At 33.5% G+C, this 27,206-nt stretch overlaps 1 protein-coding gene across 1 annotated transcript in view; it reads left to right on the forward strand.

Annotated features, from left to right (window-relative positions):
* LOC140161161 (C-Jun-amino-terminal kinase-interacting protein 4-like) overlaps positions 1-27,206 on the forward strand; it is a 71,397-nt gene that overhangs the window by 20,858 nt on the left and 23,333 nt on the right. The window contains 12 exon segments of the mRNA XM_072184594.1: positions 5,120-5,397; positions 7,216-7,336; positions 9,486-9,568; positions 10,914-11,003; positions 15,504-15,527; positions 20,141-20,198; positions 20,988-21,140; positions 21,741-21,914; positions 22,443-22,502; positions 23,286-23,462; positions 24,086-24,314; positions 24,772-24,933. Coding sequence (XP_072040695.1) covers positions 5,120-5,397; positions 7,216-7,336; positions 9,486-9,568; positions 10,914-11,003; positions 15,504-15,527; positions 20,141-20,198; positions 20,988-21,140; positions 21,741-21,914; positions 22,443-22,502; positions 23,286-23,462; positions 24,086-24,314; positions 24,772-24,933 — 1,609 coding nt within the window.

Raw genomic sequence — 27,206 nt, forward strand, 5'->3', positions numbered from 1 at the left:
ATGATGAGTAACTTTGGCATGTGTGTCTACCTACACGTATCACACCTGCCTGCTCATAGTAGTATACAGTACACCTGTTTGTTTTATGTGTGGGATGAATGATGCACTTTCACTATTTAAAGGCTAAGTTGTGTGCTAATTACTGCACCAAGTTTTTCTTTCTTTTAATTTGCATAGTTTTAGTTATAGTTTTTATAGTTATAAATTTTAGTTTCTTACTTTCTTATAGCTGTTAATTTTTTTTTACTGCTATTTCTTCCGACAGGATAATAGAATACAGATTGAAGTACAACTTTATCTTTAATTTTGATAAATTTTAGTTTCTTTTCTTTCGATTTGTCCATGTATATTTTGGACTTGATGAATCCAGTTGTGAATATAGGCCATAAATTTAATTGTGTGCATTATTTTTGCCAAAGTACCAAAACTTTTAATGGAAAATCTGAATAATTTAGTATCCTGTTTTCTTGTCATCTAGTACAAATTGAAAAGATGAAATAAAAGCAAAGCTCCTAGATTCAGTATATTATACCAAGCATTCAAATATCTGTTACAAGTTGCTGTTTGTCATGACTCAAATTTGTACGTAGAAGTGAAATAACTGCTGCATGAAAGTTCAAGTCATGATCTAGAAATTTCTCTGTCCATATTTATAAGCCTGTATGCTATCTGCTCGTAAAAACATTTAGAAATGCCAAAATATATAATACAATGCATTTGTTTTGTGCCTGATAAATGTGAATATTTCTATGATATTTAATAGATATGAATTATACATGCAATTTCTCAAAAATGTCACCAGAGCAGGTGGTTTTCTGTGTGAAATTTAATAAGTAACCTATTTTGACATCAAGATATATATGTACGTATGAATTGTTCTCTATTTGGTCTTATTTGAGCAAACCTGAATGCTATTTTACCATTCCAAATAAATATATATTTCTGGCTGCCATCTTTATTAGATGTTTGTGAATCTTACATTTTTTGAACAAAACAACTTATGATCAGTCAATATTTGCAATATGTTGTACTTTTAGTTTGTGTTGTCTAATTTAACTGAAATTAATGCTATTAATTATGTAAATTTGTTTACTTAGATGTAAATCTGTTTAATTGAAGCTGTGTTCTGTTATTCTGTCTTTAACATTTAAGTTTAATCCTGATTTTGTTTTGAAAAGTGCATTTCTTCATAAATCCATCATTTTAAAACATCATTAAACACCTTTCTTAGTTTTGTTTGAATTTTATATTTTCTTAATATATTTTTATACTTTCATTATTTGGTTTTTCATTTCATAATTTATTTTCAATTCATAATGCACACTTTAATGTTCCAAGCAAGCACATTAACCAACCACCTTGCCTTTTACATGGTGTTCAGTGTGTGTGTATGTATACAGTGAAGCATGATATATATGATGTGCACTCTTTGGTATCAATCTTCTTTATTTCAAACATGCACATAATTTGGTGGTGGGTAATTTTATAATGAAACATAGCCATTGAAGGAAACATTTTTTTATGAAATATTGTAACCAAATTTAGAAAGTGGAAATGGATAAACTTTTTTTTTATAGTAGACATTGAATAAACACCTGAACAATAATAGTGATTTACCCTATACTATCAGAAAAAAGAGAAATATGTATTGATAATTCTGAGCCTAAAAATAGTTGACAGATTTAATATTTCATCAGTTGCTTTAAGCTTTAGGATTTATCCACCCAATTTTATTTCCCCCCGCTATATGAAGTAGGCACATGTCTGTTCCTCAATTTTGTAACTCCAATTAGGCAATCAGGGTAACGACAAATCAAGTTATAGATACCATTGGGAGAAAGCTCTTCCTCATTTGGTAGTACCTAATTGCTTGTGCGGTTGTCAGCCATTTGTCACTTAATACCTAGGAGACGGTGTAGGATAATGGAGCAAAATATTTTGACTTCAGGGCTATTGTAAAGTAACTGCTTCTCTTTATTAGTAACATCTAATATATAATATCTAATATTCATTTTTATGGTGAAATAAATAATAAATCTGGGAGAGATCTAACACCCAAGAAAAAAATCTGAATTTTAAAACAGGACTATTCCAGTTGAAATTCATACACGCCCTGTAAAAGACATGGCCTTAATCTTTCACATAGAGAATGTGAATTTCAAGCGGGTGACTCTATTTGAAATCTACACTCCTGGTTGGGAGATTAAGGTTATGTTTTCCCTACGGGGTATAAGGATTTCAACTGGAATAGTCCATTTTCTCCCAAATGGAAGTTACAATTGCATTTCATTTAGTCAAATAACAGTTTACACTTATTATATAGGCCTAGATATCATATTTATTTGAAATGTGTTTGTAACTGAATACCTACCTATCAGAACATTGTAGCCAAGCGAAATACTGAAGGTATGAAGTGACATGATAAATTGTTTTTTAGTCTAAATATCAAATGTGATCCAATTTGTTTAATGTCATGTTCAGCTGAACAGCCAAATTAACTGGTTTTGACACTGTCATTGTGCAGGAGCAGCTGTGTACTGCTGCTTTTTTTAAAGAAATATTTTAACAAGTGTCCTAAAAAAGCAGCAAGACCTGTAGATTTTAGTTCAATATTTTAATTCCTAGCTACAAAGAGATCTAAATAGATGTGACAATATTAATGTTAAGTACATGTAAGGGGGAACATGTACAGTGTAGTCATATGCATGGATGGAGAATGGGGTAGAAATTCCACATTAGTGATTAAGGGATATCGGCATTAAATTTGTCATGCATTTTGGGATGGATTGGCCAAATTTTTGGTACAGTTGAACTGTGATCTATTGGGAAAATTGCCTTTTTTGTACTTAAAAAATATATTGATTAATATGTGTTACTAAAGTAATACACAAGGTTAATGCTGTAATTACAATGACATTATATATATTTTCAAAATTTTAGTTACAATTTTAAACAATATTTTTGCAAGCACTTCCACAAAAAAAGTAATTTTCCCATTAGGTCAGCAGGACCAAGTCATCCCACAATAATTTTTAATTTAATGCTGATATCATTTCATATTATAGTTTGCACTGACGATGCATACATGTAGGGTAATTGTAGTGATTGGGTAGAGGGTAGCTTAAGTGGTAATCACAGTTATGTGTAGAGTGAAATAGTCAGATCACAAGCAGATAAAGTGATTTCATTTTGAATGTCTTGGTGAAATACACTCCATTTAAAGCCATAATGCACAATTTCCATTCCATTTACGTGTAAGTTGGGACATGTGTAAATGTTACAAATATGCCAAAAAATCAGGTTTGAAAAAAATTAACTAATTGCGTAATATTGTATGTTATGATTTAACGTCATAGCCTAAAATTGTGAAGTAGGATGATTTGTATCCAGCACATTCACAGGTCATTCAATGAGTGCACACACATTTAGGCATTAAGGACTGTGTCAGAGGGTGAGCAACATTGTGAGATCGCAATGTAGTAAACTGAATGGTCCAACAGTTTAGATATCAGAAGCAAAACATGTAGAACAGTACATACTTCTGGTGGTGGTTATCATTTTTTAGCTCATGTTACACCATCTACATAAAACATATTTCAGGCCTAAAATTTCACTGGGGTTTATGAAATATATCAAAATCTGCATTTTGATGAGATTAAGTAGGTGGATGTTACTGTCAATAGGTCAACGCCTTTAAAATGAAATTGATTCAAATTACTTTTAGGTGCACATCCAATAGAAATTGGAAAAAAAAAGTTTTTACACATGATGACACATAGCCACAAAATATTGCAAAGTCTTGTTAGGTAGTAAGTGAATTAATGAATGATTAGATAGTGATTGACAGGCAATATCATAGCCATTGGGTACAGATGCGTGTAACACATTCACTGTTTTATATTTGGGGAAAAGAAAAGTGAAAACAAAGTAAATCTTTTAGAATTCTTGTAAGAGTGTGCCTTGATATTGATCAGTGAGCTGAGATGACATTGAGTATATCTGTGGGTATACTGAGTCTGAATTTCAAATGTATGTGTACATTTACATGTACTTGCAAGTTTTATTTTAGGTACCGTAACATTGTTCTTATTTCACTTTTAAAACTATCAAATTATTCTTAAGTACAATCTGCAGATAAGAACCAGGTTGACATTTTTATTTAAAGTTCACAACCAGTTCTTCTCAAGTTACAAGTATGATGTAATTTTATAATATACATATCATTTGATCTAAAAAACCTTATCAGAAACATCATTTTTATTCAGGACATACAGTAAAATGATTCAGATAATACCCAAGCATCTGACTAATCACTCTAAACATCAACAAATTTTTGAAAAATAAAATCCACTCCATTTTGTAGTTCTTAGTAAACCATAAAATCACAACTAAATCGATGCCAGTCACCTGTAAAGCACCCGATAAATCGTCAGCGTCTGAATTCTAATTAATATGCAATATCACACACCCATTTGAAGAAACATGTTCTCAGGGCATGTGAGATAATGGTCCCTGAGATGCTTTGCCGTATTTACTTATTTTTGCCAGTTGATGTGTTTTATCGCGTGAATTAGGGTGATGAATAGTGTCTGGCATATGATTAGTTGTGCATTTCTAGCCGGCTTTACAAACATCACTTGTGCACAGCTTGTCTTTTTTACACTTTGAGAGGTTATTAAAATGCAAGAAGGCCAATTATGTAATAGCTGCCAGGTGTCATAATGTTCCATGTGTACAATATAGAATGCAGAAATGATCAACTGTCCATAGGGCAGCTATTTGCAGATAAGGCCTTCTTGCTCTATAAACCTCTTGAATTGCTGGTGGAGGTAGTTAACAAAATACATTAAGGTTTGCTATTGCCTGTTGCAGTCACCATGGTAGGTTTCTAATTCTAAAATGCATAAGTTTGATCATTCACAATTTTAAATAAAGCTCTATTAATTTTGCACTTACTTTATTATGAACTTAAATAACACATTAATTTGGTTAAATGTTATACTGCCATAAAATGGTTTTTAAAATTGAAATTGTTTTTTATTTAAAAAAATAATGTTTTCAAAAGTTGAGTATGGATGTTTACCTTGTATTTTTGTCTGATTTCTGCTTTGTTTTACAGAATCAACATCCCTCGTCCACACTCGCCAATATTTCATGATGAACCGGCCACCCCGACAAAAGACAGCAACAATGTTGGGGACATGACACCCACCTCACCCGTCAAAGACTTTACTCCACTCAAGGAGAAGGCTAATGATTCAAATTTACAGCATGAGATCATGACGTCACCTGATAGTGATGCTATTAACAGGAATATCGATAACAAAAAACAGAAGAAAACGCCTAGCAAGACTATTGAGACACAGGCTAATGTAGAAACCAGTAGTGTGGCCACAGGTAGGGTATAGGGGAAAATGGTTGGTTACAAGGTTGCCACCATTATTCAGGCTAAAAGCCAGGGTTGCCCATAATTTTCCACCCAAATTATTTTCTTTTAACCATTGGGTTCTATGGGACATGAAACTACCGAAAAGGCGCCCAATTTGCTTCAAAAGTAAAGAAAATCTTTACAAGTTGTCTTATTGGGCTAACTAATCACAGGTTTGGCAACCCGAAAAGCCAAAAAAGCACCATGCCAAGGTAGCTGACCGGAAAATGCACCCAATATCTAATGTTTGGGTGCTATTGTAAAACAGATGATTCCCAAAAAGAAAGCCCAACCTGCTATTTCCAGAAGTCTCCATACTGTAGTCAAGATGTCACATGTCCTTGGGTTGATAATGTTTGTGATCTTATTACATTTTCTTCTATAATCTTCTGGTATTTTAATGTGATTTGTTTGCAATACTTATTTCAAAAGAAAATGTCTATACTGCAAAAATGGTAATATTTGTGTTGAAAATGTTTCAAAATCTTGCAAATTTTGAAATACTTTTTTTTTTTAATTTGCAATTTTGAGTTGTCTTACATATTGCAGATCACATTCACACATTTTTATTTTGTGTTTGGTACAAAAATATATGTTCCACAAAAATTTCCACATTTTACAGTATCTAAAAATACTAACTCAAGTCAATTCATTGTGATGGGCATTTCCATCTGAGAGATATCTCATTGTAATGGTTAACATATGGCCCTGCGTATGGAAAGCATCGGACAGTTATGCGGAATTATATGCACTTTTGAATGTGAAGTTCATACATGCATCTGTGATCAGTTATGTCAGAAGAAGATTTTAATTATGAAATGGCATGGTTTCAGGTGGGGAAGTCATTAGCAGTAATTCCAAGATGACGCAGGCACAAGTCTTTGATGACATAATAAACTGTCATAGAGATTATGCTTTGTTGCTTTGAAATGTGGAATTGGACTGAAAGTTGCCAGAGGTAGCAGAAATGTCCTGATTTCAGGATTTCCAGTACAAAAGTAAAGGAAAACAGGCATTTTATGAAAATTTGGAGCCACTTTTCTGGTACCACTAACTACCATCTCTTTGTTGCTTGCGATGTTGAATGCAAGGCCATAAGGCAGATAATGTGTGAAGGATGCATCAATTTGTTTTCATTTTGAAGTACTGTATTCGACCTAATTAGAGCTCCTCTCTAATTAGCACCCTTCATGGACATTTTTATCTTATTATTTGTTTCAATACCACCTTTCAGTGCATTTTGGTGATAAAAAGGTTTACTAAAACCATGTAGACTTTGATTTGCAGTAGCTGTGACATTTATTGACAGGTTATATATTCATTATTGCAAAGTACAACCTTTTATGGCATGGAAAATGTTTAGTTGGACTTTTATTACATAGAAAAGAATAACCACCCCTTAAAATGATGCTGTTAAGTGTCCGGCGTGCCAATTATATCACTTATGTTGCAGTGGTACATTTAGAACTAGGGGGTCATTTCAACAGGTGTGCATCTGCAGGGTAACAATTAAAAAAATGCTTTATTCTTTTTGTTTTTATATAATAGCCAGAAAGGTAGCAAAACTTTGTCAAATTATTTGCAACATTTTCTCTTATTTTTAGGCTCTCTAGCTAGCTCTCCCCAGAATGTGGTGCTCCAGGGGCACCAGGGATTTGTGTCTGGCCATACAGTAGTTAACTTTTTTGGATAGGATAAACATAAATGGTCATTTAAGCTTCTTTAGCTTTTTTTAACAGCATAATATATTGTAAGTAACATATAATTTGCCTGTTATCTTGTTATAGTGACTTCGCCCCACAAAGATAATCGTAATTTGCCAGCTGAAGTAGCTGCTATAGTAGACAGCACACCAGAGTTACAAGGAGACCAACAAAACAGACCTGATGCATTGCCAGGACTGGCAGGGTAAATATCATTATTACAAATAGAAATTATCATATGGTCTTAATTAAATGGTGATCAGTAGGTCAAATACAAGCAACTGATAGTGGCAGTAATAGTAGTGAAACTGTATTTATTCATGGAAAATTCAATTCAGTAATACATATTGATCTCCTGTGAGATCCAATATAACAGACTATATATCATGCACAGTTGGAGGCCATTCAACTTTTTGGCGCTATTATTAAACTGTACGCTATGAATACTTTACTAACGAAAATTCAAATTTGCTTGGTTTGGGTTGCAGTTTTAAAAGCTTCCAAAATTCTCTCTACAACTTCTAATAGCTATATATTTTATATATAACTACAAGAAAGGCTTTCAACATTCCATATATGTTCACAAAAAATACTGTAACTTTGCAAGGAATATGATATGGGCACATAAACACAAATGTTTGTCATGAATTGAGATAAAAGAGTAACAAAAACTATTATATCACTCATACATAAATTCTAGGCAGTTCATTGGTTGATTACCATTTGCCATTTTTACTATCACCCTCTCCGTGTGATAGTCTTTACCATCACAGTGCTTGCTGTAGTGCGCCTGCGTCAAGCTGTGCGCGGACTCTTAGACTCGCCGATTTAGTTATGGGGTGGATCCCAAAATGTGAAGTATATCACGGCAAAACATGGTGTTATGTTGATGAAAAAATGTATTTCCTACCTTAAATAGTATTTTAGTAATAGAATTTATGTATAAGTGATATAAAACAAATATTAACTGTCTTAAATTCGTGTAAGGGTCGAAATATAATAACTCGGTGAAAGACGTATTGTTCCATTCCACTCGCCGTTCCGGCTCGTGGAATGGAACAATCCATCTTTCACCTCGTGATTATATTTCGACCATCACACTCATAGACAGTTAATATTTGTATACTATATTATAAAAATGGTGCGAGATCATAAATCAGGAATTTGCATATGATTAGAAACATGGCTTATTATCCTCATATTAAAAAATCAAGATTTTTGGTTGGTTAAGACAAAAACCTGCCGGGATGAAAAGGGTATTTTACAAGACGTGAAAATACCAGTATTCAGTCATGTCAGTAGGCCATGCGACAACAACATTGAGAAGATTCATGCGAGCAGTGTTAAACTGCGCTGCGTATTTCACTGAACGCATAAATGAATGGCGCGCTTGGGCGCAATAAAGTCGCGTGCGTGTACTCGTTCATGGTGTCAAGTCATGCGGTATTGTTATGAAGTTGTTTACTTAATTTTCGTCGATGGGCCGAATCTGAGTAACCATTTTATAACCATTATTTCAGTTTGAATTTTTAAGTTCAAAATTTGGGACAAAGACATATCGATAGATAAAGGTTGAAATTACTTGTCTGGCTAAAAATTAGAATGTTTAAAGCGTTAAGACAGAAAATATCCGGACAAAATAAATTTGAAGGTAAAGCATACGCAAAAATCATGAATTTTAACTACAAGAGTAGACAAAATGGGAATCAAGCAGAGAATTGTAAAGATATTTTCAATCCAATAATATTTGTAAATTGCCCAAGATGATTGGATACACATAATACGATACATTTCAAATCGAAGTTTTCCGCGGGAAAGGTAAAAAAGCATACCCAAGAGTGCGACGGTTATTTTTGCAAAGGTTGCGTACGTTAATAATTTGACCTTTAACGGAAAACGCGCATGATGGCCCTCCGACTGGCAATGAACAAATTACAAATAGAATATACGAAAGTAAATACAAAATAAAAATAATTCAATTTCGGCAATCATGAGTTGTAAGAATCTTCATGAATCAACTTGTCAATGTGTGTGTGGGTTGTGGAGAGTGGGACCTGCTTCTTTCACTCTATTTTACATTTAATATCCATTTTCCAGTGTTTAATTGATATTTGGACCATTAGCTTGCTCAGTTTCATGCAAAATATAACCATTTACTGGGTATTGAACTGGAGGCATATAGATAATAAAATCTGACTCATTAGCTCAGTTGGTAGAGTATCGATCCTGTGACCCAACGGTACCAGGTTTAAATCCTGGATGGTCAGTGAATTTATTCACTGGTTGTCATGTATATAGGGAGACCTGTGTTAAAAACTTTTATCATAACATTTTACTGTTATATTTATTTACAGAACACATGGTAAAGGTCATACTATTTATGATGAGGTTGATCCTTCACTCCTAGCAGAGATGGATGGTGGTGCTGATATCACTGGTAGGTATCCCAGCATGCATTTTATTACCCAACATCAATTTTAGGGTTACAAAATGGCAAATTTACCATGTGTCATTTTAGATTTCTTGTGGGGATGAAACATTAATTATGGCATGTTATCAAGTCAGGCATGGTATAACGTGTGCTGCACAGCATTTGAGCTTGATAAGTTGAAAAAGCTTCAGTTTAATTTGCCTTGTGATTCTATCTGCAGGCATTTTGTATCTTCAAGTAAACGTTTTTGAGGACATTAACCTCGGGCCAGCATGATTGCATCCCTGCTTATGATTGAAGTGGAAACATGTTAACGCAAAATTCCTGATAACATGAAAGTCCCAATCATTCATATACCTTTATACATTGTAATGACCTGTTAACACAAATTCCTGTTCATACAAACTAAAATCCAAAGTCACTGTATAACACATGATACTAAATTCATCTGTGGGGCTTTCTAGTGCTATGAGCAGGATGATGTTTTTGTCATAGTGATTTACATTTGGTTTCATATGTTGATATTAGTGCAAACAAATTCAAATGTTCATGTGGTGTACCTTTATGGCAGTTGTTTTTGTTCCAAAACAGAACTTGTGCAAATTCAGACACATTGTCAGACAGAAGTAGCACCGTAAGTGCTCCAAATATTTTGCTCAGAGCATTAATCAACCCCAATATTCACATGACAAATTTAGAAACCCATCACTCATTTAACTAAAATTCAAGTTACTGTTGGTAAATATTTGATGGCATTATCTGGATGAGAGTAAATAGAATACAAATAATGGATTGTTAAATTATCTTATACAAAGTATAGTTTTATTTAATATTTTAATAATCATTTTTACATCAAAGTTTTTATCATATACTTCATTATTGCTTAACACAGTCCTATACTTATACATCAGAAGTATGAAGCCTAGTTTGATTCAGTGGGTTCATTGTGCTACAAAAAGCAATTATTTCCAAAAACAGGACAGGGTAGACAAATGTGGAAGATTGCTTTTATAAATGTCACTGTCCATGTAAGCATACTGTTACTTAAGCTATAGTCAGACCTAAAACAGTGGGATATGTCGAGATCTCATTCTTTGGAAATTTGGGATTTGGCAAAATGTAATGACTGATAAAGGAAAACAAAAATATCAAAATTGGAAGGAATTCATCTCTTTTTAATGGAATATTTTAAATTTTAGTCAAACTTTTTCCAGCCTTGGTTAATAATTCACTACTGTATTCCAACACATATTTGACTTGATACTAATTTATTTCTATGCATGATAATCATATCACAACCTAAGAAAGGCATGATTCTATTAGCTTATTTTGTTTGGTTCTTGTAACATAGAATTTGATCCATCAGAATATGGTTTGACCAATGCATCTTCTATTTTGCATGCTCTCTCCAATAATGAAGTGGACCCATCTGAATTCTCTGGTAGGTAGTACTAACAAATCATGTGACTTTTAATCCACACTGTCATGTGACTAACATGTGACTCCTAACTTGGTTGTATTTGTGTCATTATTATTAATATTTGTTTATTGTTTGAAAATCATGATAAGATGAAATGGAACAAATTGATGTTACTGCAGGTAAATTTCCAAAAGCCAAATGCAGCAATTGATGCTCTTGTAAGCTGTTTTCTTGCTTTTTTGAAAGAATAGTCAATGGGAATTTTAGAAAGTCTACTTTGTCAATTGAAATGAATTTGGAGATGTTATTAGTGTGTGTGGTGTGTGTGCATACCTGGAGGTGTGTTATTTAAGTACTGTCAATCAAGGACATACACATGAGGGAACAGCTGTGTAATGAGAACACACAGTAAATACGGGATGTAGGTTCAATCTGACCTAGAGTGAATAAAACTCAAAGGGTCAAGGACTCAGTGGTATTGCCAATAAAACTCAAATATTTGTGTCCGCAGCAAGGTGAATAAAAGTCAAAACTATGTTGTAGCCCATGATTGCCAGTGGGTACAAGTATGGATGTGAATGTGTACTGTGTATGTGTGTGCATTTGTAAGCACTGACAAACAAGGACAGTTGGACACACACCCTAGAACACCTTAATAACTATGGACACCCACCAACGTGCAACATTGAATATCCACAGATCCTTCTTCCCACCAGCCTATTGCATACTTGCCAACTGTCCCTATTTAATAGGGACTGTCCCTATTTTTACTGAAACAAATAGCATAAAAGAGAGCGATTTTACCATGTGTCCCTATTTTTGCAAAAATATCACTATAGAAATGTATAGGAAATTCAGGAATGTCCATATTTTCAGATTTTTTTCTCCCATTTGTCCCTATTTGTGAGGTTTTAGGGTTGGCAGGTATGCTGTTGCAAACAACATAAAATGTATATAAGACCATATCTGGTTTGCCAGTATATCTGGTTTGCCAGTTCAGGTCTTGGTTGGATTGTAAAACTTCAAGTGGGTATGGAGCTTAGTTTCAGGTGTTAAAGGTCCTCAGTTAGACATACCTTAGTTGTAATTCCTTGGTTGATGGTCTTTACAAGTAGGGTGTGTGTGTGTTTGCGCTGCAAAATTATACGTTTTTTTTTGTTGTAGCTCAAAAATAATATGCAACACTCTAACCCTCCTAACTATCCTTACATAACAGCATGTTCATTTGAAATGATTAATAGAACAGTAGTGTTTGATGTGTAGTTTCATATTTTATATGTCCATTAAAATTAATGCAACATTTATTTATTTTTATTTTTTTTAATGCAACATATATTTTGTTACACCAGTAAAGTCACCTGTTTTGTGTATCTTATTATTGCAAATTAATTGCTTGGTAACAAATTTAATTGTGTGAAAATAACCGATTCAACTGTTTGTTGTGGTTTTATGTGTGTAAAGTCTTGATTAATGTTGTACACATAGCACGTATTAATTTGAATATCATGATATGAAATTTGCTTAAGTGTAAAAAAAGCAATATTGTAAGATTTCTGAAAAATTTGGATTTTAATTTCTTTCCCCACTAAATTTCAGTATAAAGCTGAATTTATACTCAAAAATGCGATTCTCATGCACGCTCGGTGTTTACTTCTGTTTTCAGAGTGTCAAGCCGATCAATCGATACAAATCGCTGAGGCAAAAACAATGTCGCTTTTGTAAGGTGAAGAAATCTCTACTTCTGAGCGATATCTCTTGACACGTGAATGATTCAACCAATCATTTCCAACCAACTGGATCTTTTTGCTAATTAATATTTCTTTCTGATTATAATTTTTCGGTGATGAATTAATTCAAAGCAATAATTATTGACAGCAATGGATGTGTTCTGAAAATGTATTTTGTGACATTTAGAATGTTTTAATTGTAATCTGCAATCGCTATCGCCGTGATATGTGTAATGTAAAAGCGACAAGCAATGCATCGCAAAATTCGGCAATTGCCCATTGCTTTTTAAAAGCGGTATATCGTAATCGCTTGGCAATGGAGTATAAATTCAGCTTAAGATATTGGCTCTTTTAATTTTAATCCAGTCAAACGAGGTAAAATGAACGAAAATCTGTATTTCATTCAAGCACTTTGTTCGTGAATATGTGTATTGGTGATTAAATCTTGGAATCCTGATTCTACAAGTGTTTAAAAATCAAAATTGAGCAAATCTTAACATATTGCTTAAAGTTATGTAGATTAGAATTACTTAGTAGAATTTATTCTCAGACTGAGGCATTTGCTATAATGCATGAAATTTTTACCCCATGTATCTTATGTTTGCCTGGCCTGGCCTGTACATTTGATCACCATTCATCAGATGCAGCAAATGAAATCACTGCAAGAGAGCGTTATGATGATGATTATAGTGATGATGAGTATGATGATGATGACAGTGATGACGATGAGTATCATGGTAAATTATGCATGATATCTGCGCAACTTTTTGCACGACAATTCTGGGGAAATCTTGGTAATTGCACTCCTGCATGTGTTTTCACACTGAAATTGTCAGTCAATTAAAAAAATGAGTGTATGTAAGGGACTTAGTTAAATAACATAATTAAGTGGGAACTCTATCTCTCTCTATAATGTGGTATTTTTTTGGTATGGTTGCCACCATTTTCTCAAACTAAGGGCATGATAATCGAGTCAGTTTAAAAGGCACCCACAATTCTATGTTAAGCGTTTTACTATATCTAGTGAAGAAAACATGTGGGTGATAATTTCTTGATTGAATACTTCACTACTTAACGATCAAGCAATAAAGTGACTATAGATCACCTCAAACTGCAAGATTTGGCCTTTACCCAAACCAGATCTATGTGAAAAATTTGTAGCATTCAAGGAAATTACCATTTTAAAAAGCCACGCTGCCGTACTTACAAAAGGTAAATTAGACCAATTATTTAGCGAAGTACAGTAACTTTTTCTGAGTGGCAGCAAGTTATATAGCCCAAAAGCCCAGTTAAAGAGCCTAGTGGCAGCTCTGCAATTGTTTATCCTTTTATTTATCAATGGGACGTTGAAGTTTACATTTTTGGAGTAGAGGACTTCAAGATAATTTCTGTGTTGATATATGGGTCATAGTTTATTTGCATGCACGGAGAAACCTCTATGTATCTTCTGATGGTGTTGTTCATAAGCTGGTGAGAAAAGTATCGTCTTGATGTGTCCGGGTTGGAAAACAGAAAACCTTCATCTTTTCTTTTCTTTCTCACCAAAAGGTTTGATCAGTAACATCTCAAAGTAGGCACACTTTATACCTCTGAAACTTTGTGGTAGTTTTAAACAAACTTTGCATGGTATACTCTATTAATTAGTTCCTACTATAATACTCCCCACCAAAATAATCCGGACAAATGCAACAGCAAGCCTTTCATAGCATTCAAAATTCTTGGCCTTTCAGAGAACATTGTGATTAACTAGTATACCAATGACGATCAATGTTATGTCACCTATGGAGAGCTCAGCCCCACTCCTTGTCCAAATTACTAAGGTTGGAAAATGTTATAATTTGCAAAATGTAAATTTCAGTTGATAAATCTTTGCTACATACACACACATTTGAAGGATCTGCCCTGTCAGCTCAGTGTCCAGATTTTTTAAGGTGGGGAGTAGCTTCCTGAATTCACCCCAATCTTCCATGTCAAACCAAACCCTAGAGTATCATGTTGTTTTTAATATTTCAGATTTTTTAGAATTTTGGTTGTAACAGGTTATGGTTAAATAAGTGTGATTTAAAAAATAAGATCTCAAATGTGACACTTGTTCATTGGCTGTTACTTGCTATTTAAAATGCCATGGTGTCTATTCTTTGGTTCACTTTTTTTTTTTTTTGTATGTGCATATTTTGCTAATTGTAGTATCAAATTGTGCTTAAGTTAATCATGCAGAAGTTACACGTGGTGTACAATTGCGCTTTGTTAGCACGCTTGCAGCTAAACCAGGAAAAAGCATCGATGTCACTACCAAACTTAAAGCGATTCAATGAAGAAATGTCAGTGAGACCTGGTCATTTTGTTCATGGTTGTATGGAATTTAATAGACCTACATTAGAAAAATTAGGCATTGAATGGCTTGCAACTTTGAATGGTAATGGGATCTGTTAGCTTAAGTTTAATTTTACTGTATTGAACACATTGGAAAAAGCAACTTTTCAGTCTGAATATCCTGTTAATATGGTAAATAAATTGCGATTAATTTTGTTAAATTTACTTTCCAAGTGCACCTTGAAAAATGCCCAATACTGAAAAGAACTGAAAAATTCTTGTACACAATGTAGATAATCCTGCGTTTCATAGACTTTGAATGTAAGAATGTGCCCCAAGAACCACACCTTTAGATTCTACCCAATATTGTAAGATTGATGTGCATATAGAAGTATAACATCTCTATTGACTTGCTTCCCTTTCCTCCTTTTCTCTCGCTCACTACATCCATCCCATCCTTAATGCGTGGATACATATGTAGTTATGACACCAGACAATTTCTATGGTAAGGTATTACTTTGTGCATGCTCTGTTTGTAGGCTAGATGGATCATTGGCATAGATGGATTGAGCTGATATCTTGAGCAAGTCTTGTGCATGTTGTAAATAGTGTAGATGTTGCATAGGAGGCAGCTTTTTATATTCTTTCTTTATTTTTCTTTATTGTGTCACACAATTTCAGAATCATAACTCCTGCCATACACCCTCAGATTAATTCTTTCATTATTTTCTTTTCTTTTCTTTTTCTTCGAATTTTTTTCTTTTTTCTTTTCTTTTCTTTTCTTTTTTTTTTTTTTTTTTTTCTTTTCTTTTCTTTTCTTTTCTTTCTCTTTCTCTTTCTCTTTCTCTTTCTCTTTTCTTTCTTTTCTCTTCTTCTCTTTCTCTTTCTCTTTCTCTTTCTCTTTCTCTTTTCTCTCTCTCTCTCTCTTTCTCTTTCTCTTTCTCTTTTCTTTTCTTTCTTTTTCTTTCTTTCTTTTCTTTCTTTCTTTCTTTCTTTCTTTCTTTCTTTCTTTCTTTCTTTCTTTCTTTCTTTCTTTCTTTCTTTCTTTCTTTCTTCTTTTCTTTCTTTCTTTCTTTCTTTTTCTTTCTTCCTTCTTTTCTTTCTTTCTTTTTCTTTTTTCTTCCTTTCTTTCTTTCTTTACTTTCATTTGTGCTTTCTTTTTTCTCTTTCGTTTGTGCATTTGTGCTTTCTTTTCTTTTTCTTCCTTTCTTTCTTTCTTTCTTTTTTTTTCTTTCTTTCTTTTTCTTTCTTTCTTTCTTTCTTTCTTTCTTTCTTTCTTTCTTTCTTTCTTTTTTTCTTTCTTTCTTTCTTTCTTTCTTTCTTTCTTTCTTTCTTTCTTTCTTTCTTTTTTTTCTTTCTTTCTTTCTTTCTTTCTTTTTCTTTTTCTTCCTTTCTTTCTTTCTTTACTATCATTTGTGCTTTCTTTTTTCTCTTTCGTTTGTGCATTTGTGCTTTTTTTTCTTTTTTCTTCCTTTCTTTCTTTCTTTTCTTTTTTCTTCCTTTCTTTCGTTTGTGCATTTGTGCTTTCTTTCTTCCTCATTCTTTCTTTTTTTTTTTCTTTCTTTCTTTCTTTCTTTCCTTTTTCTTTCTTTCTTTCTTTTCTTTCTTCCTTCTTTTCTTTCTTTCTTTTCTTTTTCTTCCTTTCTTTCTTTCTTTACTTTCATTTGTGCTTTTTTTTTCTCTTTCGTTTGTGCATTTGTGCTTTCTTTTCTTTTTTCTTCCTTTCTTTCTTTTCTTTTTTCTTCCTTTCGTTTGTGCATTTGTGCTTTCTTTCTTCCTCATTCTTTCTTTCTTTTTTTCTTTCTTTCTTTCTTTCTTTCTTTTTTTTTTTCTTTCTTTCTTTCTTTTCTTCCTTTCTTTCTTTCTTTACTTTCATTTGTGCTTTCTTTTTTCTCTTTCGTTTGGGCATTTGTGCTTTCTTTTCTTTCTTTCTTCCTTTCTTCCTTTCTTTCTTTTCTTTTTTCTTCCTTTCTTTCGTTTGTGCATTTGTGCTTTCTTTCTTTCTTTCTTTCTTTCTTTCTTTTTTTCTTTCTTTCTTTCTTTCTTTCTTTCTTTCTTTCTTTCTTTCTTTCTTTCTTTCTTTCTTTCTTTCTTTCTTTCTTTCTTTCTTTCTTCCTCTTTCTTTTTTTTCCTTTACTCTGTTCTTTTCTTTTCCTTTTCTTTTTGGTTTCCTTTATTGTATTTATACATTATAATTATTGTTCTGTATTATCATTGTATTATAAATGTATCTATGGTATTATTTTGTTTCCTGTTGTAATTCAAATTTGGACTGTTAACAATATGATCTACGTGAGGTTTATGATACTTCACAGTAGTAACACTGAAATACAGGAAATTGAAACTAATGATGTAAATTTGGTTCTTTGCTATTTTATGTTTCAATTTCAAAGAATCAATTTTACATAAAGTTCAACAGGAAGCATTGTTACTGTGATTTTAAATGTGCAAATATTTTTTCTGTGGCAGTTACATTAAGTTTCTTGTAAAAACAGTTCTGTGACCCCAAACAATATTGTATATGAACTTAGCCCTATTTGATGGTCCCTTTTACTACAGCCTTCAAAACTATGTCATCCTAACCTGCCGAGGTTCATTCTACTTCCAGGGCAGGTTGGTTCTTTGGTGATATTGGTTTTCGGAGACCATAGTAAAAGGAACTTAATCTAGGAGGATTATATGAACTTACAAAAGTAATAAAGGATTTTCAGGCAATGTCATTTCTTATTGATAAGTTAAATATATTATTGAAATAACTTTGTAATAGTTTGATGAGTTTTGGCAACTGAAAAATAAATGGTGTAAAATTCTCGTCATATGTAATTGTCATAACTCCTATTTTTTGCCTCCTCAAATGCGAGAAAAAATGTATAAAAGAAACAATTTTGGAGGGATCAAAATTGGGTGTCATATACATGTAGTTGTAGGTCACAGATGGTATTTGAGCTATTAATTGGACGTTTGTAAGAGATATATTCTTCATCCTTAGGGACCAATTAATATGGAGAAATGGGGAGAGATATTAATGCTTCTTTCTGGAACAAAAGAAGGGAGACCTAAATTCTTTTTCAGGAAAAAAAGAACATAAAATATCAAATGTAGCAATTGACAGGGGTTGAGGGACATTCCAAAAATATGTCTGAAAAGTTTATCCCCCATTCCAATCTCCACCCTGTTGTAAATATTTATTGGTCCCTTAGTCTGTCCTGCATGAAATTTGGTAGTATTCAATGATATGTAGTCAATATATATATATGTGATGGGATCAAGGAATATGAGTCATAAAATTTTGAGTCTGATTGTCAGTCAAATCATCTAAAATATATCCAAACTTTTGTAACAGCATAAAAAGTAGGATTATCTCAGAAACCATTTATGTGACCGTACACCACAAATGAGCTGGAATGTCAGAGTTTTCACTCTTTGAGATAATTGAACAGGCAAATTCTCTTCAAAATAAAGGAGTAAAAATCAATAAATGCATTGGGGAAATTCTCTATTTTGTATTATTTTTAAGATGTTCAAATGACCATATTGGAGAACTTGTTCCACTCACATCTATCTTTTTGGTAGATGGTCACATGTCAAATTTTGATGGAATGTTCAAATTGCTCAGCATATTGCACATAGCCAGTATGAGCCATATGAGATGAAAAGGAAAAAATGATTGCCTGACAAGAGACTCGGTTTTTATTGTATCATATGCATTGGGTCGGTTCATATGCTTTTGTATTGCATAACCATATAAAAATACTTGAATGTAAGTTCATACGTGCTGGTGATAAACAATTTCAAGAAGTTTAAACTGACTTTCAGCACCAAAATTCACTAACCTTGAATTTTCGATGTGTGATACACATCTTCATCAGAAGAAGTCCTAAGATGTTGTGATGGACTTGCCCATTTGTTGACCAAAAGTCGCCAATGGTCAAGAAATGGGCAAGTCCATCACAACATCTTAGGACTTCTTCTGATGAAGATGTGTGTCACACATCGAAAATTCAAGGTTAGTGAATTTTGGTGCTGAAAGTCAGTTTAAACTTCTTGAAATCATATAAAAAATGTTTTATAATTGATTCTGAAAGTAAGTTTCAATTGATATTGTGAAAATGAATAACTTATCCCTAGTTTATTACTATTGTCAATTTCCAAATATGAATGTAGCCCAAAAGCCCAGTTAGAGAGCATTCCAAGGCCAATTAGGCAAAAGAATTTCTATACAAATTAGTACAGTATTTGATTGGAGTTTTGTAAACCTCTGCATTTTATCACTAATTATGAATTCTGATAAATATTTGCAAAGTTTATATCCTTATATCTTTGGGACGGAATTGATATAAGAAATACAACCCATTATTTAAAAAAACACGACAAAAGGGGATGTTTCACATCATTTCAATGCCTGTAGGAAATAGAAATATACTGTACGATTGATTTAAAGGAATGAATTAGTTCTTATGATTGAAGGACTTCTTTATCTGAGTGACTTGATTGTGAGTTGCATCCATTGTTAACTGCATCCAATAATAAATAGCGCTATTCCATTTAAAATCTATACAGGATTACCTGAATGAGTGACTCTATTTGAAGCATACACCCCTATGTGGATGATAAAGGTCATTTCTTCCACAGGGGGCATATAAATTTCAATTGGAATAGCCCATTGCATGCAGCAACTCAATGAGTAATTTGTGAAGTTCAATATCTCATAGGGCAACCCAGCCCTTTGGGAATAGACACATATTGTAGCTAGAATTTATCTTCAATAATGATATTGATACATATTGTTGATTAATAGAATTAAGGTTGTCGCAAAAAATATGTGCTAATGTTTGCCCTTCTGTTCTTCCTTCATTTATTATGTGATGTACTTCTATTTTTGAAATTGCTAATGGGAATATGTGGTCAGTGTATTTGTGATGATTTTGTTCTTATATCTTATATTTCCTCTTGTTTTTTCATCAGTTTTGTGTATGGTGTTTATGATCATCTATTTTACAGACTTGTTTTTGTGAATTTTATGCTTGAATAGGAATCCATATATACTTTAGTGGTTTTTAACCAAATATTCAATTGGACTAATCTGGCTTACTTTATACTATTTATATTGTGCTTTAGGAATGGGCAAAGAAGTGGAAAATATTCTTACCGAGAACCAAGAATTAAGAGCTACAAAGTAAGTCTATCGCTCTTTTTTGTCACTATTTCTTGTACTAAAATGTTTGTTATTGAGAATTCTGGATATCTACTGGAAGATTTGTCCCTAAAATAGTTAGGCATGTAATTTCCACCTTAAAGGTGGGTGGCCCAATTGTAACACGCAGTGTTTTCTGCCTCACAGAGGTCCATTACGCAAACATTCTTATTCCAAGTTTTGAGTTAAATTGCTCTAGCAATGGACCATTGGTCCTAGAGTAAATTACTTTTGGGGTAAGAAAAAACTACCATGTTTTTACTCCTACCACCTAAACAAAACATATTTCAGGTCTAAGATTTCACTGGCGTTATGAGAAAAATATGAGCATTCACCTGGGGCATGATGCTATCAATCAGGTCACCCACCTTAAAATAAAATGTTCCACAAATACATGTTGATCAAAAGTTTATAGAAGTACAACTTGTTTTAGGCAGAAAATTGTATATTTGCACATATTGTGGTTAAAACAACATGTTTCAAAAGAAAAAAAATCACTCTAATCAAGGGGTTTCAATAGATAGCCCACAGGCTGACCAATTGTGGCTGGTATTTGAGCAGTTCTGCAATGTACAGTGAACATAGTAAAAGAAGGTGCATTTGGCCCTCAAACCTGCAAGCAAATATAATTGAGAATCCCTGTCAGACATGTTATAAGAACAGAAGTGGTGCAGTAGTTTGTGGATTGTTCCAAAATTTCTGTTGGAGGGACATATTTTGTTCAGTTGATATCACTTTGTTCTTTACAAAATTATCTGTTATTATTTACAGGAATGCCCTTAACATTGTTAAGGATGACCTGATTGTCAAAGTAGATGAGCTGACTTCTGAGACAGAGTTACTGAAGCAAGAGATCAATGGACTACAGACTGGCAAGGGCAGACTGCAACTTCGCATCTCAGAATTGGAAATGGAATTAAAAAAGTAAGAGGACTTTTTCACAAGCTGTCATGTGGTATTTAAATATGGTCATCATTATTCTGAGGGTTAATTATTTATTTTTATTCCTCCCATTCACCATATCTTTTATGAAATAAAGATCAAACTAAGGTTAAGTTATTGTTTGATATGTCTAATATTTTAGATGAATACAGACAATTTGAACCACTGCATGTAAATTTTGCAAGGATCAAGCTTTTTAGGCCAACCTTTAATTAATTGCTTAGGCACTATTAGGTTTTCACCTGGCATTTAGAATTGTTATAAAAACTAAAGATGCAAAATATAGTTTGATATCAGCCTTTTGCCAAAAAATGTGGGAGGAATACTGTTTTAGTCTCCACGCATGACAAACCAATATAGCATATTTACCATAGGGTTATGCATGAGCCAATTCTGTGCCGGTACTCTTTGGGTCTATAATTCTTCGGACGTAACATAAAAACAAACAAAAAATGTTGGAGTACACGCCTGTATGAATAATTACACAAACGATTATTTGTGCGTAGGGATGTACATTTGGTAAAAAAAACCATTTATTTTTAAATCGACCAATAATTTGAATTGCTGTTATTTTTCCTGCAGACTTAAAGAAGAGAATGAGAAAGTGACATCTATTGAGGATGAGGATGGTATTCCCATGGCACAGAGGAAGAGGTTTACACGTGTTGAAATGGCTAGAGTTCTGATGGAGAGAAACCAATATAAGGAAAGATTAATGGAATTACAAGAAGCTGTCAGATGGACGGAAATGATAAGGTTAGTAAAGGATAGACCTTTTTGTGTGTCCTGAAAGCATGGCATTGATCATACATGACATGCATACATGTGTCATGTTTCACAATTTCACCTCATATTTACACAGATTATCTAGTAATCGTCAAGTAATATGTTAACATGATTTCTTTGCATGGTACAAAAAAATTAAACTTAAATTTTATACAACATAGTGTTTAGAGATTTTTCATTTGAACAGGATTTAATTAAGATTGAAAGCATATTGGATATTGATGTGTAGCACTATCTGTGCAGTTTAAGCTTCAGATTTTTTGTGTCTAGTGTGAAAGTGCTATTTTTCCTCTTGTCAGTGACGTCAACATGTTGAGGCAGCTGTGTCACGTACACATGCACTTTGCATATTACTGTTTGTGTGTACGCCAGCGATTTGAGCGAATGCTTGTGATTTGAATATGCACACAATGAAATGCAACTAATGTCAATGTCTCACCAAGAAGAAACATAGTATAGTTGGCAGGAATGTCACCTCCATTTTTTTTTCTTCTACAGAGCAACAAGAGAGCATCCATCATTTGAGAACAAAAAGAACAAATCATCAATATGGAAATTGTAAGTAATACCCTGTAAAGTAAAGTTTTCAAACTTCTGTGGTCTATCATGTCTGTGCTGTGCGTCAAGTTTAAATACAGAAGTGATAAACAATGACACTGATTGGCTAACCCAGCAAACACACATATTAAGAACATTTTTATGTTTGCTGGGTAACAACGGTCATGGCAACAAGATGGCTGACCCATTGGTCATCGGTGTATATAAGGGAACGAGATCTCCCGATATATAATGTTATGAAAAATGAGCATGGACATAGTAGGTTGAAATTTTCATGATTTGGACCCATTATTTGAAGATTTATTCGGATTTATGTCTTATCCGGAAGATTTGGACCCCGTGATATAGACCCCGTTTATGGAGAGAGATATTGACCTCAATTGTGACATCAAATTCAAATTACAACATAAGTAGTAGCATAAATTACTTGTTGATGGGGGTATTTACACCATGTACACCAACCCGAGAACAGTAGTCGACTTCAAAAGAAATTGTGAATTTGACCTTGGGCAATCACTTGCTCATGCTTCAAATAACCAATATGAACTCAACTTCTAATTGTGTGTTTGTTTACACTGCAAAATTGTGATATGAAGTTAAGTTTGAATTTGACAAAAATTGCTCTGTGTCAAGTTTAAAACATGATGATCTTGTTTACACACAAATAAAGTCGACTTCAGACGCTGTGTAAACTGGGTCAAAGTTTTATTCCTTGTATAGCACCTTGATCCAACATTATGATAAGAACCATCTAACAGAAACCTCAATTTACTATTTTAATAGTTTCAGCAACCTGTTTACCACACAAGGTGGTGCAACACAACGACGGCCTCTCCCTCCAGCTGGTAATGTCAAGTACAGCGCCCCCGCTGGCAATGTCAAACCAACCAATCAACAACGAAGTCAGACAATTGCGCCCTTAGAAAATAAAAAAAAAGCATTTGAGTTCTTGGATGAGGGGTAAGTAGATATATGGATTATTAGTGAATCAGATATGTGTATTATTTTATTTTCATATCAAAATACATCAGTGAAAAGTGTGAGATGATAGAGGCCAACTGCATTGGTACCCTGTCCTTGAGATGATTATGTACAAGCTGTTCCTTTATAATCCCAGTGATTTGGAGGTTAACATGGAATTGGAGTGAATTTGCATTTTTTTTGGCTGTTCCTGATTATCTGACATGGCCTGATATAGAATCATGACACTTTGTCATCATTGATATTCAAAATGTATGACCAAAATGACTGGAAGTGACCTAAAATTGAGAAAATTGAGATTGTATATATTTTTTGAAGTCTGCATCTGACATCGACTCCAAGTAGATATTGATCATCAAAAACATTAAAATGCTTGGGAAATTATTAGAGAATAATTTAATTGGGAAATTATTTTATGACCAGATATTGGAGGGTGGTGGGGAGTCCCAAAATATGTAATTATTAAAATGCTGATAAAATGTTATATCTAACTAGTCTAGTAGCAATATTTTGTTTCTGTTTTGTTTACATACCAACAATAGTGTATATTATTAGCCAAATCTTTCAATTAAAAAGATTTTTTGATATCATTTGATAATCAGTGATGCAAATCAACGACTGAAAGACAAGAAAGAACAATACAAGAAAGTCAAAGCTCATGTGAGGAAGGATGATGGGCGTGTACAGGCCTATGGGTGGAGTCTTCCTGCTAAACACCCATCACCAGGGAGAAGTAGTAAGGACCAATCAGACAGCAGCAGGAGTAATTTAGTTGGTGTTCCTGTGCCTGTGTTTTGTAGACCATTGTTGGAGAAAGAACCTGGAACCAAGGTAGGTAGTTTGTTTGTTTGTTTGTTTGTTTGTTTGTTTGTTTAAACGGTCGCTCCGTGTGGAGACACGCTTAGGTCCTGATGGGACCAGGCTCAAACAAAATGCTCAAGCCAGGCTAAAAATCCTATTATGAGAACTAAAGTAGGTAGTTATGGGAATAAACAGAAATTTACTCTTGACTGTCAAAGCAGTCATATTTAAGATGATGTGAAGTCTGTTGCTCAAATGTCATTTTGTAACCTTCATCATGCTTATATTCAGACATTTGTTCATTATCAACTCCAAAGTGAACCTTTTATAATATGATGTTGTGAATGGTGCAGTTGTCAAATTTTACTGTGTGTAGATCTATAGAATTGAGCAAGAAGGTTAAAAATATGAATGTTAGATACCCTTGAAGGAAATTGCTATAGGAAATTGACTTTAGCCACTCTGCTACTCTTTGTGATTTGTGCAGATCTGGTGTGCGGCAGGTGTAAACCTCAGTGGGGGTAGGACACGAGATGGTGGTTCCATTGTGGGTGCATCAGTATTTTATTCTGGGCTCGCAGCGGAAGACACAGAATCATCCAAGAAGAAGTCTAACAGTGAACTTGATAAATTGGATGACGAAATTACGGTAAGTATCATCATAAAAATACTAATAAAAAATAGTTTTAAAAATAGTGCTGAATACAAAAGCAGTTTTGGTTAGCATCTAGATAATTATTAAAATTTAGTTTTAAAAAAAAATTTGATTTGCCTCTGCACAATCCACAATGCTAAGTATAGTTTACAGGAGCAAATGAGCTCATAGTTTAAGACTGCAAACTCTACAGTTTCTGGCAGAGAAGAACGGCAGTTGTTTACATTTGAGAGCGTGTACAGCATTAACGTGGAAGTGAGGTTCTGATTGGCTGCTTCAATTGTCTGACAAATCATAACAATAGACCGATAATCTGATTGGTTGAAAATGCGTCAAAATGTTGGTCGACGTAGAGCGGTGCTCTAGAAGGGAACACAAAGGTCCGCGTATGTCACTCGCTTCAGTCTGGGCAAGGGACTGCCGTTCTTCTCTGAAACCAAGTCTAGGACTAACATCCCTGTTACTGCAAAATATAAATCTGCCCACAATAAATGTTATAGATTTTACTCATAAGTGTTACTCTGATTGAGTACATTTGTATATATAGATGCTGTATATATATTTATGTATGTGTGTGTGTGTGTGTGTGCCAATACATAACTAACAATAATGCAATTATTTAAAACTGTTATAGTTACCCAGATCATTAACTTGGCCTTCCAGTCTGTACAAGGGAGCACACAGCACAAAGGCAAGCCTATGAAAAAAACTTTATGAGAACATTGCAACATAATACCACAAAGAGAGTGTTCATTGGCAATCAGGGTTGGCTACAATAACAATGCAATGTAGTGCCTTGTTTTTGAGTCGGTGATGTTGGGAGCATTATTCAATGGACTATTCTAGTTGAAATCAATTCATAATGCATTATGGGACGGATTTGGCAAATTATGGTACAGATGAGCTTCGACGTATAGGGAAAATTACATTTATTGAGATTAAAAAATATTGTTCAAAATGTATTACTTAAATTTAAACAAAAACAAATATTGCAATAATTATCTAAATGTTTTTAATAATAACATTATTACAATAATAATGAATACCTGCAGCAATTTTCCCCCATATGTCGGAGTTCAACTGTACCAAAATTATCCCAAAATGCATTATGTGTGTGAAACTGTGATATCGCTAATAACTTGATACAATATTTCAGCTTGTAAAACATGGAGTGTACCGAGCTGTGGTAAATATTGAACAACCACCAAAACAATATATTCTTAGCCACAATCAAAACATTTTGTAAATTGTAAAATTCATTGCATTGCACAGAAATTTCCTTCTGATCACAGTTGCAGCATTCTGATCACTCCTGAAACCATTACGGTTTTTTTCCCAGTGAATTTGATTTCAACGCAAGCCAACCATGGTTATGAAATGACAACCATTGCACTCCTTTGCCAATTTCATTTTGCTAATACCTCGATATATTAATTGTGTCTTGCATTGTCTTATGCCCTGTCAGGGTGAAGCATATAGGCTGCCCTTTCTTCATTAATTACTTGGAACTTAGTAACTCAAAGGGCATAACACATTTCATAACACAAAATTGGTATACATTGTATAGCAGATTCAACCCATCGTGGGGCATTTTTTCCAACAAATCCAGACTGCCAGTCAATCATTTGTACCGCGTCTTTAGCGTGATATGCATGATTGCCCAGTAGCCTGGATTTGTTTGAAAAACATCCCACAATGAATTGAATCTGCAATAATAACACATCAGCAGCAGCAAAAATATATCAGTCATCTATCAACCTAACCATACTCAAACAAACATTGGGTATTTTCAAGTTCCTGGTTTTAATTTCTCTATTGATCATAAACAAATAAGAAATTATTGGTAACAAATACTAGAAGGCTGCTAGAAAGCATTTATTAGAGGGAGGTGTTTACTACAGACAATATGGTATGTACAGTTTGATCTGTAGCCAAATCATGACAATTTAATGCCAGATGATTACATAATAAACTAAAATCAAACACACAATTTTTGGTGTGGGACAAAAGCATAAGACAAAGGGTTGATAACAGGTGCTGACAAGAGCTTAGGAGGCAAAACAATGGAAATTTAAAACTAATGGTGGGAACTTGAAAAGGCCCATTGCCTTATTAAAAGCAAACCAATCTTTTATCATCTGCAGCAATGATCAACATATATAATAGCAAAAATAGACTGGAATGTCAAACTTGCATGCATTAACTTACTTTATTGATATATAAATAACAGGCTTGCCTTACAGCTATGTAGTACAGCTATGTATACT

The sequence above is a fragment of the Amphiura filiformis genome, chromosome 9 (assembly GCF_039555335.1).
Source record: "Amphiura filiformis chromosome 9, Afil_fr2py, whole genome shotgun sequence".
NCBI classification, from domain to species: Eukaryota; Metazoa; Echinodermata; class Ophiuroidea; order Amphilepidida; family Amphiuridae; genus Amphiura; species Amphiura filiformis.